This window comes from Pleurodeles waltl, chromosome 4_2 (assembly GCF_031143425.1).
Source record: "Pleurodeles waltl isolate 20211129_DDA chromosome 4_2, aPleWal1.hap1.20221129, whole genome shotgun sequence".
NCBI classification, from domain to species: Eukaryota; Metazoa; Chordata; class Amphibia; order Caudata; family Salamandridae; genus Pleurodeles; species Pleurodeles waltl.
The window spans coordinates 682,936,628-682,951,617 of NC_090443.1; the positions used below are offsets into that span (position 1 = coordinate 682,936,628).

The 14,990-nt window shown below is 45.6% G+C and overlaps 1 protein-coding gene across 3 annotated transcripts in view; it reads left to right on the forward strand.

The window, feature by feature from the left end:
• ZNHIT6 (zinc finger HIT-type containing 6) overlaps positions 1 to 14,990 on the forward strand; it is a 215,170-nt gene that overhangs the window by 36,776 nt on the left and 163,404 nt on the right. For all 3 annotated transcript variants that reach the window (XM_069232266.1, XM_069232265.1, XM_069232267.1), the window contains exon 2: positions 13,566 to 13,631. In XM_069232266.1, the coding sequence (XP_069088367.1) occupies positions 13,566 to 13,631 (66 nt within the window). The remainder of the gene's footprint in view (positions 1 to 13,565; positions 13,632 to 14,990) is intronic.

The window sequence follows — 14,990 nt, forward strand, 5'->3', positions numbered from 1 at the left end:
ACTATGTACTTGGCCTTCGTTCAAGGATGGCAGAGTACATGGAAAAGGCAAGTAAAAATCTTGAGGCCAGCCAACAGCTCCAGAAGTTTTGGTATGACCAAAAGGTTGCAATGGTTGAATTTCAACCAGGGCAGAAAGTCTGGGTTCTGGAGCCTGTGGCTCCCAGGGCACTTCAGGACAAATGGAGTGGCCCTTACCTAGTGCTAGAGAAGAAGAGTCCGGTCACCTACCTGGTGGACCTAGGCACTAGCAGGAGCTCCAAGAGCGTGATTTATGTGAACCGCCTAAAGCTCTTCCATGATAGGGCTGATGTGAATCTGTTGATGGTAACAGATGAGGACCAGGAAGCTGAGTGTGAACCTCTCCCTGATCTCCTCTCATCAAACCCTAAGGATGGCTCAGTTGATGGAGTGATCTATTCAGACACCCTCTCTAGCCAACAGCAATCTGATTGTAGGAAGGTCCTGCAACAGTTTGCTGAGCTCTTTTCCCTAACCCCTGGTCAGCCACACCTGTGTACCCATGATGTGGACACAGGAGACAGCATGCCTGTCAAAAACAATATTTTCAGACAGTCTGACCAAGTTAAGGAAAGCATCAAGGTGGAAGTCCACAAGATGCTGGAATTGGGAGTAATTGAGCACTCTGACAGCCCCTGGGCTAGCCCAGTGGTCTTAGTCCCCAAACCTCACACCAAAGATGGAAAGAGAGAGATGAGGTTTTGTGTGGACTACAGAGGACTTAATTCTGTCACCAAGACAGATGCCCATCCCATTCCTAGGGCTGATGAACTGATTGACAAAGTAGGTGCTGCCAAATTCTTAAGTACCTTTGACTTAACAGCAGGGTACTGGCAAATCAAAATGGCACCTGGAGCAAAAGAAAAGACAGCATTCTCCACACCTGATGGGCATTATCAGTTTACTGTTATGCCCTTTGGTTTAAAGAATGCCCCTGCCACCTTCCAAAGGTTGGTGAATCAAGTCCTTGCTGGTTTGGAGTCCTTTAGTGCAGCTTATCTTGATGATATTGCTGTCTTTAGCTCCAGCTGGCAGGATCACCTGGTCCACCTGAAGAAGGTTTTGAAGGCTCTGCAATCAGCAGCCCTCTCTATCAAGGCATCCAAATGCCAAATAGGGCAGGGAACTGTGGTTTACTTGGGACACCTTGTAGGTGGAGGCCAAGATCAGCCACTCTAGCCTAAGATCCAGACTATTCTTGACTGGGCAGCTCCAAAAACCCAGACTCCAGTCAGGGCATTCCTTGGCTTGACTGGGTATTACAGGAGGTTTGTGAAGGGATATGGATCCATAGTGACAGCCCTCACAGAACTCACCTCCAAGAAAATGCCCAAGAAGGTAAACTGGACTGTAGAATGCCAACAGGCCTTTGACACCCTGAAACAAGCAATGTGCACAGCACCAGTTCTAAAAGCTCCAGATTACTCCAAGCAGTTCATTGTGCAGACAGATGCCTCTGAACATGGGATAGGGGCAGTTTTGTCCCAAACAAATGATGATGGCCTTGACCAGCCTGTTGCTTTCATTAGCAGGAGGTTACTCCCCAGGGAGCAGCGTTGGAGTGCCATTGAGAGGGAGGCCTTTGCTGTGGTTTGGTCCCTGAAGAAGCTGAGACCATACCTCTTTGGTACTCACTTTGTAGTTCAAACTGACCACAGACCTCTCAGATGGCTGATGCAAATGAAAGGTGAAAATCCAAAACTGTTGAGGTGGTCCATCTCCCTACAGGGAATGGACTTTATAGTGGAACACAGACCTGGGACTGCCCATGCCAATGCAGATGGCCTTTCCAGGTTCTTCCACTTAAAAAATGAAGACTCTCTTGGGAAAGGTTAGTCTCATCCTCTTTCGTTTGGGGGGGGGGGGTGGTTTGTAAGGAAATGCCTCCTTGGCATGGTTACCCCTGACTTTTTGCCTTTGCTGATGCTATGTTTTGATTTGAAGTATGCTGAGGCCTGCTAACCAGGCCCCAGCACCAGTGTTCTTTCCCTAACCTGTACTTTTGTTTACACAATTGGCACACCCTGGCATCCAGGTAAGTCCCTTGTAACTGGTACCCCTGGTACCAAGGGCCCTGATGCTAGGGAAGGTCTCTAAGGGCTGCAGCATATCTTATGCCACCCTGGGGACTCCTCGCTCAGCACAGACACACTGCTTGCCAGCTTGTGTGTGCTGGTGAGGACAAAACGAGTAAGTCGACATGGCACTCCCCTCAGGGTGCCATGCCAACCTCACACTGCCTATGCAGTATAGATAAGTCACCCCTCTAGCAGGCCTTACAGCCCTAAGGCAGGGTGCACTATACCATAGGTGAGGGCACCAGTGCATGAGCACTGTGCCCCTACAGTGTCTAAGCAAAACCTTAGACATTGTAAGTGCAGGGTAGCCATAAGAGTATATGGTCTGGGAGTCTGTCAAACACAAACTCCACAGCACCATAATGGCTACACTGAAAACTGGGAAGTTTGGTATCAAACTTCTCAGCACAATAAATGCACACTGATGCCAGTGTACATTTTATTGTAAAATACACCCCAGAGGGCACCTTAGAGGTGCCCCCTGAAACCTTAACCAACTACCCGTGGAGGCTGACTGGTTTTAGCAGCCTGCCACACTCGAGACGTGTTGCTGGGCACATGGGGAGAGTGCCTTTGTCACTCTGTGGCTAGTAACAAAGCCTGTACTGGGTGGAGATGCTTATCACCTCCCCCTTGCAGGACTGTAACACCTGGCGGTGAGCCTCAAAGGCTCACCCCCTTTGTTACAGCACCACAGGGCATTCCAGCTAGTGGAGTTGCCCGCCCCCTCCGGCCACGGCCCCACTTTTGGCGGCAAGGCCGGATGAGATAATGAGAAAAACAAGGAGGAGTCACTAACCAGTCAGGACAGCCCCTAAGGCAACGTGAGCTGAAGTGACTCTGACTTTTAGGAATCCTCCATCTTGTAGATGGAGGATCCCCCCAATAGGGATAGGAATGTGACCCCCTCCCCTTGGGAGGAGGCACAAAGAGGGTGTAGCCACCCTCCGGGCTAGTAGCCATTGGCTACTGCCCTTCCATGACCTAAACACACCCCTAAATTCTGTATTTAGGGGCTCCCCTGAACCTAGGAACTCAGATTCCTGCAACCTAAGAGGAAGAGAACTGCTGAGCTGAAAAACCCTCCAGAGAAGACTGAGACACCAACTGCTTTGGCCCCAGGTCTACCGGCCTGTCTCCCCCCCCTTCTGAAGAAACTGCTCCAGCGACGCTTTCCCCAGGACCAGCGACCTCTGAATCCTCAGTGGACTGCCCTGCTCTAGAAGGACCAAGAAACTCCCGAGAACAGCGGCCCTGTTCACCAAAGACTGCAACTTTGTTTCCAAAGAAGCAACTTCAAGACAACTGCGTTTCCCGCCAGAAGCGTGAGACTTGCAACTCTGCACCCGACGCCCCCGGCTCGACTTGTGGAGAACAAACACTTCAGGGAGGACTCCCCGGCGACTACGAGACCGTGAGTAGCCAGAGTTGCCCCCCCTGAGCCCCCACAGCGACGCCTGCAGAGGGAATCCCGAGGCTCCCCCTGACCGCGACTGCCTGACTCCCAGATCCCGACGCCTGGAAAAGACCCTGCACCCGCAGCCCCCAGGACCTGAAAGATCGGAACTCCAGTGCAGGAGTGACCCCCAGGATGCCCTCTCCCTTGGCCAGGTGGTGGCTATCCCGAGGAGCCCCCCCCCCTTGCCTGCCTGCATCGCTGAGGAGACCCCTTGGTCTCCCATTGATTCAAATTGAAAACCCGACGTGTGTTTGCACACTGCACCCGGCCGCCCCTGTGCTGCTGAGGGTGCACTTTCTGTGCTAACTTGTGTCCCCCCCGTGCCCTACAAAACCCCCCTGGTCTGCCCTCCGAAGACGCGGGTACTTACCTGCTGGCAGACTGGAACCGAGGCACCCCCTTCTCCATTGAAGCCTATGCGTTTTGGGCACCACTTTGAACTCTGCACCTGACCGGCCCTGAGCTGCTGGTGTGGTGACTTTGGGGTTGCTCTGAACCCCCCAACGGTGGGCTACCTTGGACCCAAACTTGAACCCCGTAGGTGGTTTACTTACCTGCAAGAACTAACAATTACTTACCTCCCCTAGGAACTGTGAAAATTGCACTGTCTCTAGTTTTAAAATAGCTATATGTGTTTTACTTGAAAAGTATATATGCTATCGTGATTATTCAAAGTTCCTAAAGTACTTACCTGCAATACCTTTCATGCAAAGTATTACATGCAGAATTTGAACCTGTGGTTTTTAAAATAAACTAAGAAAATATATTTTTCTATACAAAAACCTATTGGCCTGGAATTGTCTCTGAATGTGTGTTCCTCATTTATTGCCTGTGTATATGTACAACAAATGCTTAACACTACTCCTTGGATAAGCCTACTGCTCGACCACACTACCACAAAATAGAGCATTGTATTATCTCTTTTTGCCACTATCTTACCTCTAAGGGGAACCATTGGACTCCTTACTTTGAAATAGTGCATACAGAGCCAACTTCCTACAGCCGTCCTTTGGTTTTGATATGTAAGCAATGACTACAGAGCACCACCTTGAAAGCATCCCACTCAACCCCTCTTGGTTGCATCCACTCTGGTTTAAGAGAAATATTGGTCTATGTGCCTCCCAATCTCTGTGCAGAATAGGTTGTTGTGGAATGCTTCTGCTGATAAGTGCTACGTGGGGATACTGGGGTGTACTCAGACCCCGATCGGTGTACGTTATGTTTGTATGCAGCGCTGCATGTGTGCTGTGTGTGTGGGTTCCATATTGGAAGGCCAGGGTCTTGAGAGAGGCATGTGAAGGAGTCATCACAGACAGATGTATGTATTGCCTGTACTTCTAAGAGCTGGGTGGGACACACACGTGCACTTGAAAAGTTTTTTTTGATTCTGTTAAGTTCACTGAGCCCTTGGCACAACTTAGGTAAGCTATGGGCTGATAAAAAATCCTAATAAAATGGGTCTGGGAACTATGGTAAACTTATGTTAGGCATATGTCAGTGATGCTGACAACCAGGTGTGATCATTTAGTAATTTCCATGGCCCATGTTTGGGACTATCTAGTGTGGAGTAATTCCTGCTGTTATAGTTTGCTTATAGGACAAAGGACAGAGGAGTAGGCACATCAGAGGGAGTAACCCTACATCACGATCTTCATAGACTCAACAGGGTTCGAAAAATCTACTCGACCACTTGCTATGGCGAGTTTCAATTTATGAGGTTGAGGTGTTCTGTTCAGTCAGAAACTGAACTAGCAATTAAGATGCCTTTAAATCTTATTCTTGTCACATTTGCTCAGTGTTCAGAAACAGAGGTCAAAAGTTTGTCTTCTTGCAGTGCAAATACTTTTCCTTGGGACTGCACAGTTCCAGGATTTTGTAAGATGAACTGTCTGACCTATGTGAAATGAAAGGCTGTTGGTATCCGGTTTTTCTTAACACACATATTTATCTAACTAAGACAAACATTTCAAAATATTTCAGTAGCTGTGAAAGCTTTTGTACTTCTTTTTGATGAAAAAAATATTTTAATAGGATGGAAAAAAGGTCAGAACACTTTACTTTATGATGTGCAAATGAAAAATGTTTTCTGAAACCCAATTTTTACAGATTATTGTTAATACACTGTATAGTTTTATCAGTAAAGCTAGCACATTAGTGGGAAGGTTTTTGGACATTTCTTGGAAATTTACTGTCTATAAATGACAGTGCACTACCACATCATGCTGTAGTAATATATTTATTAAAAGTGAGTTTTTAAACATAAAGTGAGAAACACTCCTGCCCTATGGCAAATCTATTAGTAAACTAAGAGGCAAGTCATGCATGGATCATGTGTGCCCTCTTTGTGGGCTAGATTTATTATACGTGAAGCAAACGTTTAGTGTATTTAATCAAATAAAAGATAATTTTTTTACAGCAGAAATGCTGAACTCGCATATTTGAAGGTATACGTGAGAATGAAGAAAAGGGGACTGTAAAATACAATATTTACCTAGGATCACACAATTTGAGACCCATTTCCGGGTCAAGTACATTACAGTTAAGTTGAGTAGATAATTCAAGCTACTCGACCTGCAGGTCTAGTAACATTTTTGTGATTTTTCAAGGCCTGCTCAAAGACAAAGTCACATCTGTATCTGGGTTATAAAATCGAGATTGAGCCTCCCAAATTTGTCAAACTGGAGCTGTACATTAGTGTGGAGAAGCTCAGCACAAATTCTGCCTGTTGTGACCAGGACTGAGGGCTGAGGTCTACCCATCTCCAGCTGGGTTATGGGATATCGCCCAGGAGAAATTAGACCACTCACCCTTGACTCTGAAGCAGCAGCATCTGCATCCCTGCTTGCCAAGACTAAAGGACCCTATGAAGAAGTGGATAGTGTCTGGATGGAGGGAGGTCCAGTGGGGATCCGGTCAAGTGGATCCCTGAAGCACAGTGTCAAATTCCATGTCCACATTGTTTACCATTGCACCGCTCAGGCCATTCACCAGAGTACTGCAGCTTGCTCATCCTGTTGCCAGTTGGGACCAGCTGTGACGTTACAGCTCTGTGGCAAGAAGTGGGCTGTCGTCTTGGTAGCGTTGTGACCCAAAGGAACCGCTGCCCAGAGTGTGCTGTTTATGACTGTGTATGCCAGATGGGGCATCGCCCTGATGCAGTGAATGTGTGACGTGCAGGAGAAGACTGATTCCGTATCACAAACCCAGGAGCACCCGAGGCTGGCCGCCAGTCTCCTGAAGGCTTACTGCATGACTGGAAGAGCGCTGTAGACATCTTCACCTCTCCACAGCATCCAGTCTTCTGCTCACCACTAGGGTGCAGATGCTCTCCTGGACCCATGCAACTGCAGCTTGAAGCCGGAGCAGGTAAGACTGACTTCCGGGTCATCGAACCTCTTTTTACTAAAAGTGCCACTGCACTGGGACACTTTAATTTTTAGCAGGCCATTGTGGAATTTATAAAACTTGTACTTTCTAGCACGGCCTAACTGGAATAATTGCTTCATGCGAGTTGAGAATAACCACAGTTCTTGCATAAGGGAGTGAGACTCTGGGACATATCCGGACAATGCTAGATTTCTGGCCTTGCGAGGACTGTGTGTATTATTTGTGTGTGCCATACTTAACTGATTTTTTTTTTCTCATAAAAAGGTATCTGGCTGGACATTAATTTATTGGGGTTGCTGAGCATGTTTTGAGTTGTGTCTGTACAAACAAAGAGAATCTACCCCCACCCACCTACCCAGTGCAACCCACCTAATCCCCTCCTCTGGGGGAAAGCCTTGCACTGCTTGACCCAAGAGTCAAGTGCTAAAAGGGGTAGTCCTTTGCCCAGTATCTTTGGTATGGTGGGCCCTGGGACATCAGGAGTAAAATGTCACAATCGTAGTTGCTGGGCCCAGTAACTCTTGCTTTCCCCATGGCCTCCTGAAAGTGGTTCTGACAGGGTGCATTATTAGAAAATGGCCTACAGCCTTGCTTTTCCTTTATATTACTCTTTTCAGTCTGGAGACTCATGATGAGAAAATAGTCTGAGGTTGTCTTTTGGGGGTGTACAAAGAACCATCAGAGATGGTGAGCTTATCTGCAAGATAAGATGCAGTGTATGTCATTGTTGGGACAGAAAAGTCATCTGCATGATAAGAAAAGGAGACCCTCTTCCCGGAGTGCCCAACTGTACTGGTGTCTGGATCTGTAATACAGATGTTTTTTGCTGATCATGCGTGTGCGCCATGAGATAGGCCTGTCCCACAGATTGCGATCTTGTTGGACCAGGAGGGTGCGGAAGGAGCTGCCTCCTAGTGGTGGAAGGCTGCTGCCTTCACCAGGAGTTAAGCAGCACAAGTGCAGTGGTAGCAGCGTTCTGTGTAGTGATCAATGGTAGTAAATAGGGCCTTTTTCCTTGCGTCACTGGCTTGATGCCTATCGGCTCACCCCCCTTTTTAAAATTTCCGCTGCCATGTGCTTAATGCATTCCTGTCCTACATCAGGTCGGTGTTGAAAGGCGTGCATGATGGAAACATGCTGAATGCATGTGTGCTTGCAAGAACTGCACTACACAAGGGGTGAAGTGTAGTACAGGGCACGCGTGGTAAATGTGTGTATGCTGGCAGTGTGTGTTTTAACTAACACACTCTGGTAAAATACAGAAAGGCTCCAGTACTGACAGTTTGCACAGACTAAATGCGTTTGCTGCATGTAGTTATGCTTGTGGTGGCATAATACATGAGCTAATAGTGCTGTGTTGTAAGTGTGCTCTGGATGTACTCTGAGTGCTAGTGTGCCTGCACTGGTACATTACATGGAGGACCTTGGGTTTCATTGTGGATAGCCCAGGCATGTCTGGTGGAACACATGAGGGGTAGAGGAATTTTCTCTCCTCTTCCCCCCACAACAGATTTGTTTATTGCTGCATTTCTGTAAGCTGGGAAGGACATGCACTGCAAGATGGTCTGGACACATCTCAGGAAGAGAGATGGGGCTGATAAGAGAATCATAAAGAGTTGGCCGAGAGCCCAGGATTAACCTTTTGATGCATATATCACTGAGGTTGACATCCAGGTGTGAACTCTGGTCACTCCCATGAACCTCGTTGTGGGTTAATCAGCGTCCGTGTCCAGCCTGCTGTGCATACATCCTTGAAGAGGAAGAAATAAGGGTAAAAATGTTAAGAAGCAGAACCCCCAAAATAAAACTTCAAAAACTCAGACACTATATCACATTTTGTGTCTGGGAAAAGTACTATAAGTAGGGATCTTTGAGACTCCAAATTTGTCATCTGCTGAGCAGCTAGACGGCCTGTGAAAAGGAGAAGCTCATAAGACTTCTGCATGTGACCAGGACTGGGGGCCCAGGTCTGCTAGTCTCCCTGCTGGGTCAGATGTCCAGGCTTACTGGCTAAGACCAGTGTGCCTAGTGATGAAGCGGAAGGTGCAGGGTCCGGATATAGTTCTATCGTGAGGGCTCCCTGCACTAGGAATCTGTTTTTGCACCGATCCGGCTGTAGCCCATGTGTTGAATTGATTTGGTGACCTTCAATCTCCCCAGTCTGTGTATCAGGAGGGTCTGCAGTGGACAGAGCCAAGGAGTGAGGGTTGTGTGAAAGGTACCAGGCCTGTATGACATTGTGGTGGGTGGCCTGTGTACCAAAGAGGGGACCACCATGAACATCAACATCAAGCCAACATGACTGGACTTGTGAGTGCCATATGCCAGGAGGGGCCATCGAAGATGCCCAAGACTGAGAAACTGCTGCTGTGACAAAAGCGGGTGCGGCCTGCATACTGCGAACTACATAGAATGAATCCCAAGGCTCAGAAGACATTGAAGGAGCCCTCTCTGAGCAAGGAGATCAACCTCTGTCCCCACTGTGAAGGGAAATGTGACTTACCATATAATCACCGGAGTGGGAAGGCATGAACCTGCTGGGTGCTGCCTCTTGTGACCGTGCATAGTCTGACTTTGCCGTTCCGAAGCAGGACTTCGCTGCGCTGCTAAGAGGTTCCATGCCACTGGAGCAAGTAAGTGATAAACTGGGCCTTAGGTGCCCCTGGTTAACACACTGTGATCGGTATTATGACCCCATAAACTGTTGTGACTGAACTTACGAAAGGAGTCAGAGAGGAGAATTCTTGAGTATGGCCTAATAGTTCACATTCCCTGGATGTGGCCAACAGTGAATTAGAATTAAGATACTTATTTATATAAAAAAAACAAGTATCTGACTGAACATTGATTTATTGTTCGCGCTGCTTTCACAATGAGTTATGAGTCATGTTCACTAATCTGTGTCTGCACAACTCCCACCCATAGAGCCTTGACTGCTTGTATGCTGAGTGTTGGGTACAGAACGGGTGCTTCTCCCAGTTGAGCAGTATCAATACTCGGTTTGGCCCCAGGACATTGGGACTAAAGGTCCTCAGCCACCACGGGTAGGCCCAGTACCTCCTGCTTGCTCCGTGACCCACTGAAAGAGGTTTTGACACTTGTGATGGCTTTGTAAATCATGTAGCTGATATGAAGATGGTGCGGACCAGCAAGGGGAGCCAATGGATTACCATTAGGATAGGGAAGATGTGTGACTTGCTATGGCATGTATGATGCTCTTAAGGGGTGCCAGTGTGGAGTCTTGTAGGCCAGGGACCAAGGTGTACCACCAGCCAGATGCAAGGAATAGAGGGCTTGTTGCTGATGCCAGCCCTTATTTGTTTTTTGGCAGCTAATTTGTTGAGGATGAGCTTAGTGTCCAAGGTAAGTACAAGTGACTAGGCATTTGGTGAAAGATGGGGTTCTAAGCCCTCATGGTTCATGTCAGTTAGCTAGGTTTGAACTGTTTCTTGTTTACCCTTTGGAAGTAAGAGCAATTGCGTCTTGGTTAGGATGAGTTTCAGGTAGGTGCTTTATATCTGGGTCTGCAAGGTGTGCAGGCAGTGGTTGAAGCATTGGATGTCTAAAACAGAGGAGACATTCAAGTAGAGTTGTTTATAATCTGCATAGTGGTGATCTGTGAGTAGAGCACCAAGCACCTCCATGTAGAGGTTGAAGTTGACAGGCAACAGTATGGAATACTGGAGGACTCAGCAGGCTATATGGATCTTTTAGGACCTGGTGGTGGTCATGTGAACCAAGTAGTGTTGGTTGGAAATGCAGCAGGAGAACCAGTATAGGACATTGACTGTGAATCCCACAGAAGACTATAGGTTATAAATGAAGGTCAGCTGTGTTTTAAGGCAGTTGAGAGGTCAAGTCCTATCAGAATCCAGGGTTCATCTTCATCTGTGCTCAAAAATACATGATGTGTAAGGTAGCTGTTTCTGTACTGAAACATTGTCTGGAGCCAGACTGGTAGCCATACAGGAGATGGTTAGCATTGATGTGATCTTGAAGTTGAACTTAGTCTGCTTTATTTAATGATCTTGATGAATGATAGGTGTGAGATGAGCTGGTACTTGGTGAGGTTACTGAGGTCTAGTGCAGTTTTTTTTTTTTTTTTTTGAGTAGTAGGCTCTTGTCTGTCTTGTGAGAACCTGCGAAAATGCCTTATGTGAGGGGGTCATTTGAAAATGGTGAGCAGTGTAAACTGTAAACTAGCATCCTCAGCTTTGATGAAGGATGAGGGTAAGATATCATCTGCATGAAAAGTTGCTTTGATGGAGTTCAGTATGTTGGCAAGATAGATGCCTTAGAAGGCTGGAAATTGTGGGATTCTGTGGAAAAAGGTGGGAGTAGAAAATGAAGCAATGTTAGTGTTAATGTGCTGTCGGATCTTCAGTATTTTTTCACTGAAGAGGTTGATGGCGTTGCACTTTATGTTGGCTGATCTGATAAACTGTCTGCTTGTTGCACGGAGGGGCTGTATCATGAGGTCATTTGGCATTCTGTTTTTCTTCTATTTTCTTTCCTGCAGATGGATCATTTATTGTCAGCAAGATCTTTAAAGTATTAAGGTGCTGAATGCTCTGGTTTGCACGTGCATGTTTTAATTGTATTGAGGATGTTCACATAATTTTCCAAAAAAGAATTGAAGTTGTTTAGAAGTGTGCTGGCTTTGGATTTGGAGTAGCTAGAATGAGAGATGAGTGCTTAGCATTAGGCTGTCTATGAAAAGTCTTTGAAGAATTTGAAAGTTTGGTCTTCCTTTTGTGTTGTCCTTGGTTTGTTGATTGGATGCCGGGTTGATATATAGGGATGGGAAAATGATTAGTCCAGTCCAGGGGCATGGCTGGTTTGCATTGTATAATTGGATAGTTAGTGATGTTAAGAAGACAAGATCGAGGATGTGGCCTTTCAAGTGTGTTTGTTGTATGACATGCTGTACCATGTTGAATATGTCAATGAGGGTGAAAAGGGAGTCGTGTGTGTTTTTTTTTTTTTTTTTTACTTGTGTTGTATGGGAGGTTGAAGTCACCCAATACAGTGTTTTGGGCATGTTTGATTAATCTGAGAATTAATCAACAAAATTGTTGTTCTGCCTGGGAAGCCTGTAGATGAGACGGAAGGTGGCAGTCTGACTTGCAGAGAGTAAGAAACGACATGTCAACAACTCCATGAAATTGAGTGTTACTTTGTCTGCTGTGAAGGACCAGGAGAACATATGGATGACAGCTAAGCCTCCTCCCATTCTTATGTGCACAATCCATATGATGGATGCTGTAAGAAGGACACCTAGGGTTCTGTGATGAAAAGGGTGTCAAGCATGTGATAGGAGACCTGTTATATCAGGTGTGTGGCTGTACTGTAGAGCGAGTGTTAATGAACATGAGCTGGAATGTGAGTTCTGTAGTTTGAAGGTGTGTGGGTGGTACTGGGATATATGCAAGAATGGGTCTTTGGGCTGCATGAATGATATGCATGTGCCTGGGTTGCCTAGTTCTAGGTGTGAATGTGGGGATTGGCAGTATAAGATACTGGGCGAGGCACAACATTTTATCTTGCCTTGTAACTTTCAATGGAACAGAGGCCAAGCATGCCCAAACAGGTGATATCTCATCATTCTTACTTCTCTGATCCCCATTCCACTGAGCAGGTGTTCCGTGGCAGGCTGCATTCAGAATTAGAGAGCAATAATATTGCTTGTGGCTTGGCCCCACCTCTGCATTACTGCAGCGTTGTGCTTACTAACCCTTACAATATAGCACGTTAACAATGAATCACTATGTTATAGTATTGGTTGTTGGGTATTTCACAACTATTGCTCCTAGAGTCTTAAGAAAGGTCAGACTCCAACCATTTTATTTGTACATGTTGGCCAAAGTTGCTCTTAGCATAATGGAAATGGTTTTAATCTTGAAACCCACAACTATCGCCTATTTTTTCAACGCTGATTGTTAATACACCCTACTCATCCCCTTTACCTGTACCAGGGTTTAAAAGTGCGCAATTGAGACAGAAGAAATTCCAGCTGATTTCAAGTGGATCTAGAGTCCTACCCCCATCTATAAATGCAGTAGCAGTACCAAGAGAATAGAATTCATCAACATGATCTTGTGTGTGTGTCTGCAAGTATGCACCTATTGCAGGGCTTTGTTCTTGCACCAGACTCAGTTTCAAGAAAACCTCAAGTGCAAATATGAGACCACTTCATGCATACGGCACCTGGCCGTTCCAGCCTGTGACTTTTCCCAGCTGGGGTTCTATAGCCTGCAGAGATTTTTCTGGCTTAAAGCTCTGTCAACAACTAGATTGCAGCAGTGTAGGTTGAGCACTTACAGACCTGTGACACCAAGCCTTTATCAAAAGATCCCATACCAAATGGGAGTATAGTCAAGTATACTGTAGTTGCTAAGTTCTGTAGAATTATGAGCCCTAAGATTGAGTCCTCACAATCCCTCCTACCAAATTGGCTGATTATGGGCTAATCTCTCTCCTTGCTTTACTTTATGACTAGACATAGTTTATTGCAATTATTGCTTTGGAGAACCATAGGTACAGCGAATGTCTTAAGTAGGAAACTTTAGGCATAAAAGACTAACATATCTGTGTTTTTGTTTTGTGTTTCTTTCTTTTTAGCTGTGGGACTTGTGGTTCTGAAGAAGCCAAATATAGGTGTCCATGTTGTATGAAATATTCATGCAGGTATGCATTTTTATTCACTTTTAAAAATGTGGTTGTTTAGTTTTCCTTTCTTTTACTTGTGATTGGAGGCTTCTTATTGTTTTTGTTAGAAACCGTTTTCTGTTTTTCTTATTCTTGGGAATAGGATTTCATTTTTTCTTTCTCTGTTGGGCTTTTCCTTCAGATAATAGAGTGCTGCTCTCCACTATAGATAAACCTTTGTTCTGAACCAATTTTACAACTCTTGGCTGAAAAATAAAAATCTGCATGGCAAACTTTGTGGCGAGGGCTCAAGTCCTTTTAGGACTAGTAATGGGATATTGACTGGCTGACAGTGTCTTGGTAGAAGGAGTGCCAAAGCCTCCTATTTACTGAAGTAAGGAGTTTCGTTGTCTGTTTGACCTATTCTTACCTTCTGTCACCTTCCAACTCTCCGAAGGGTCTGTTAGCTTAACCGTATCAAGGTCGTTGCTGTCTCTGAGCACTCAGACCTCTTTTGTTTATTTAGTTAAGTTAACATGTAAAGGTGTGACTGGTAAGAGATATGGAAGGAAGTAAAACATATATGCATGTTATGAAGGCCTTGCCTGTTTTCTGGTATTAGCTTTCCGTCTTTAAATGCAAGATAATAATAAAAAGTGATTCAGATGTTCATGGTTTAAAACCAGTGTTTATTTTCTTTTTGCCATATATACTCAGCTCACAGATTGTGCATTGTTCGTTCCTGCCTCTTGGGAGAGAGAGGGGTTTAAAAAACATTTAGACATTTTCTTGTATCATCGTTTTTTTGGGGGGCTTCCATCCTTAAAAGTGTCAGTTTTTGCTCAGCACACTTTCATTCATACTTCAAAGTGCTGATGGTGGGTAAAGACTGGAGAGGAAAGAGGCGAGGCGGAAAAGGTGTTCAAATAAGGAAATGAGGAGTTAGTAATGGATGGCAGTTAAAGATGAAGGAAATCAGAACAGGGACGACAATTAGTGACGCATGTTAGGGAAAGATACAAGATGAAATGGAAAACTCGATGAGAGGATGTTGAAGGAATGATAATGGTTGTGGGCAAGGAAAGAGGGGAATAGAGAATGGGTTTGAAGAACACATCAGATAAAAGGAGGTTAGGAATGAGGACGGATAGGTGGGCTAACTGGCAGAGAAGGACTTGGATAAGAAAAAGAGAGTAGAAAATGCATGAGGAGTCGAAAGTACATGTAAGGACAGGGGAATAAATGATAATGACAGGGAAGAATCAATAATGTAAAGAGGTGAACTTTAAAGAGATGGGCAACAGATAAGGCTATATGTTACCTGGAAGAGGAAAGAGAAGCAGAGTAAAATGAAAGGGAGCAACATCAAGGCAAAAAAGAGGAACAGATATGGTCAGG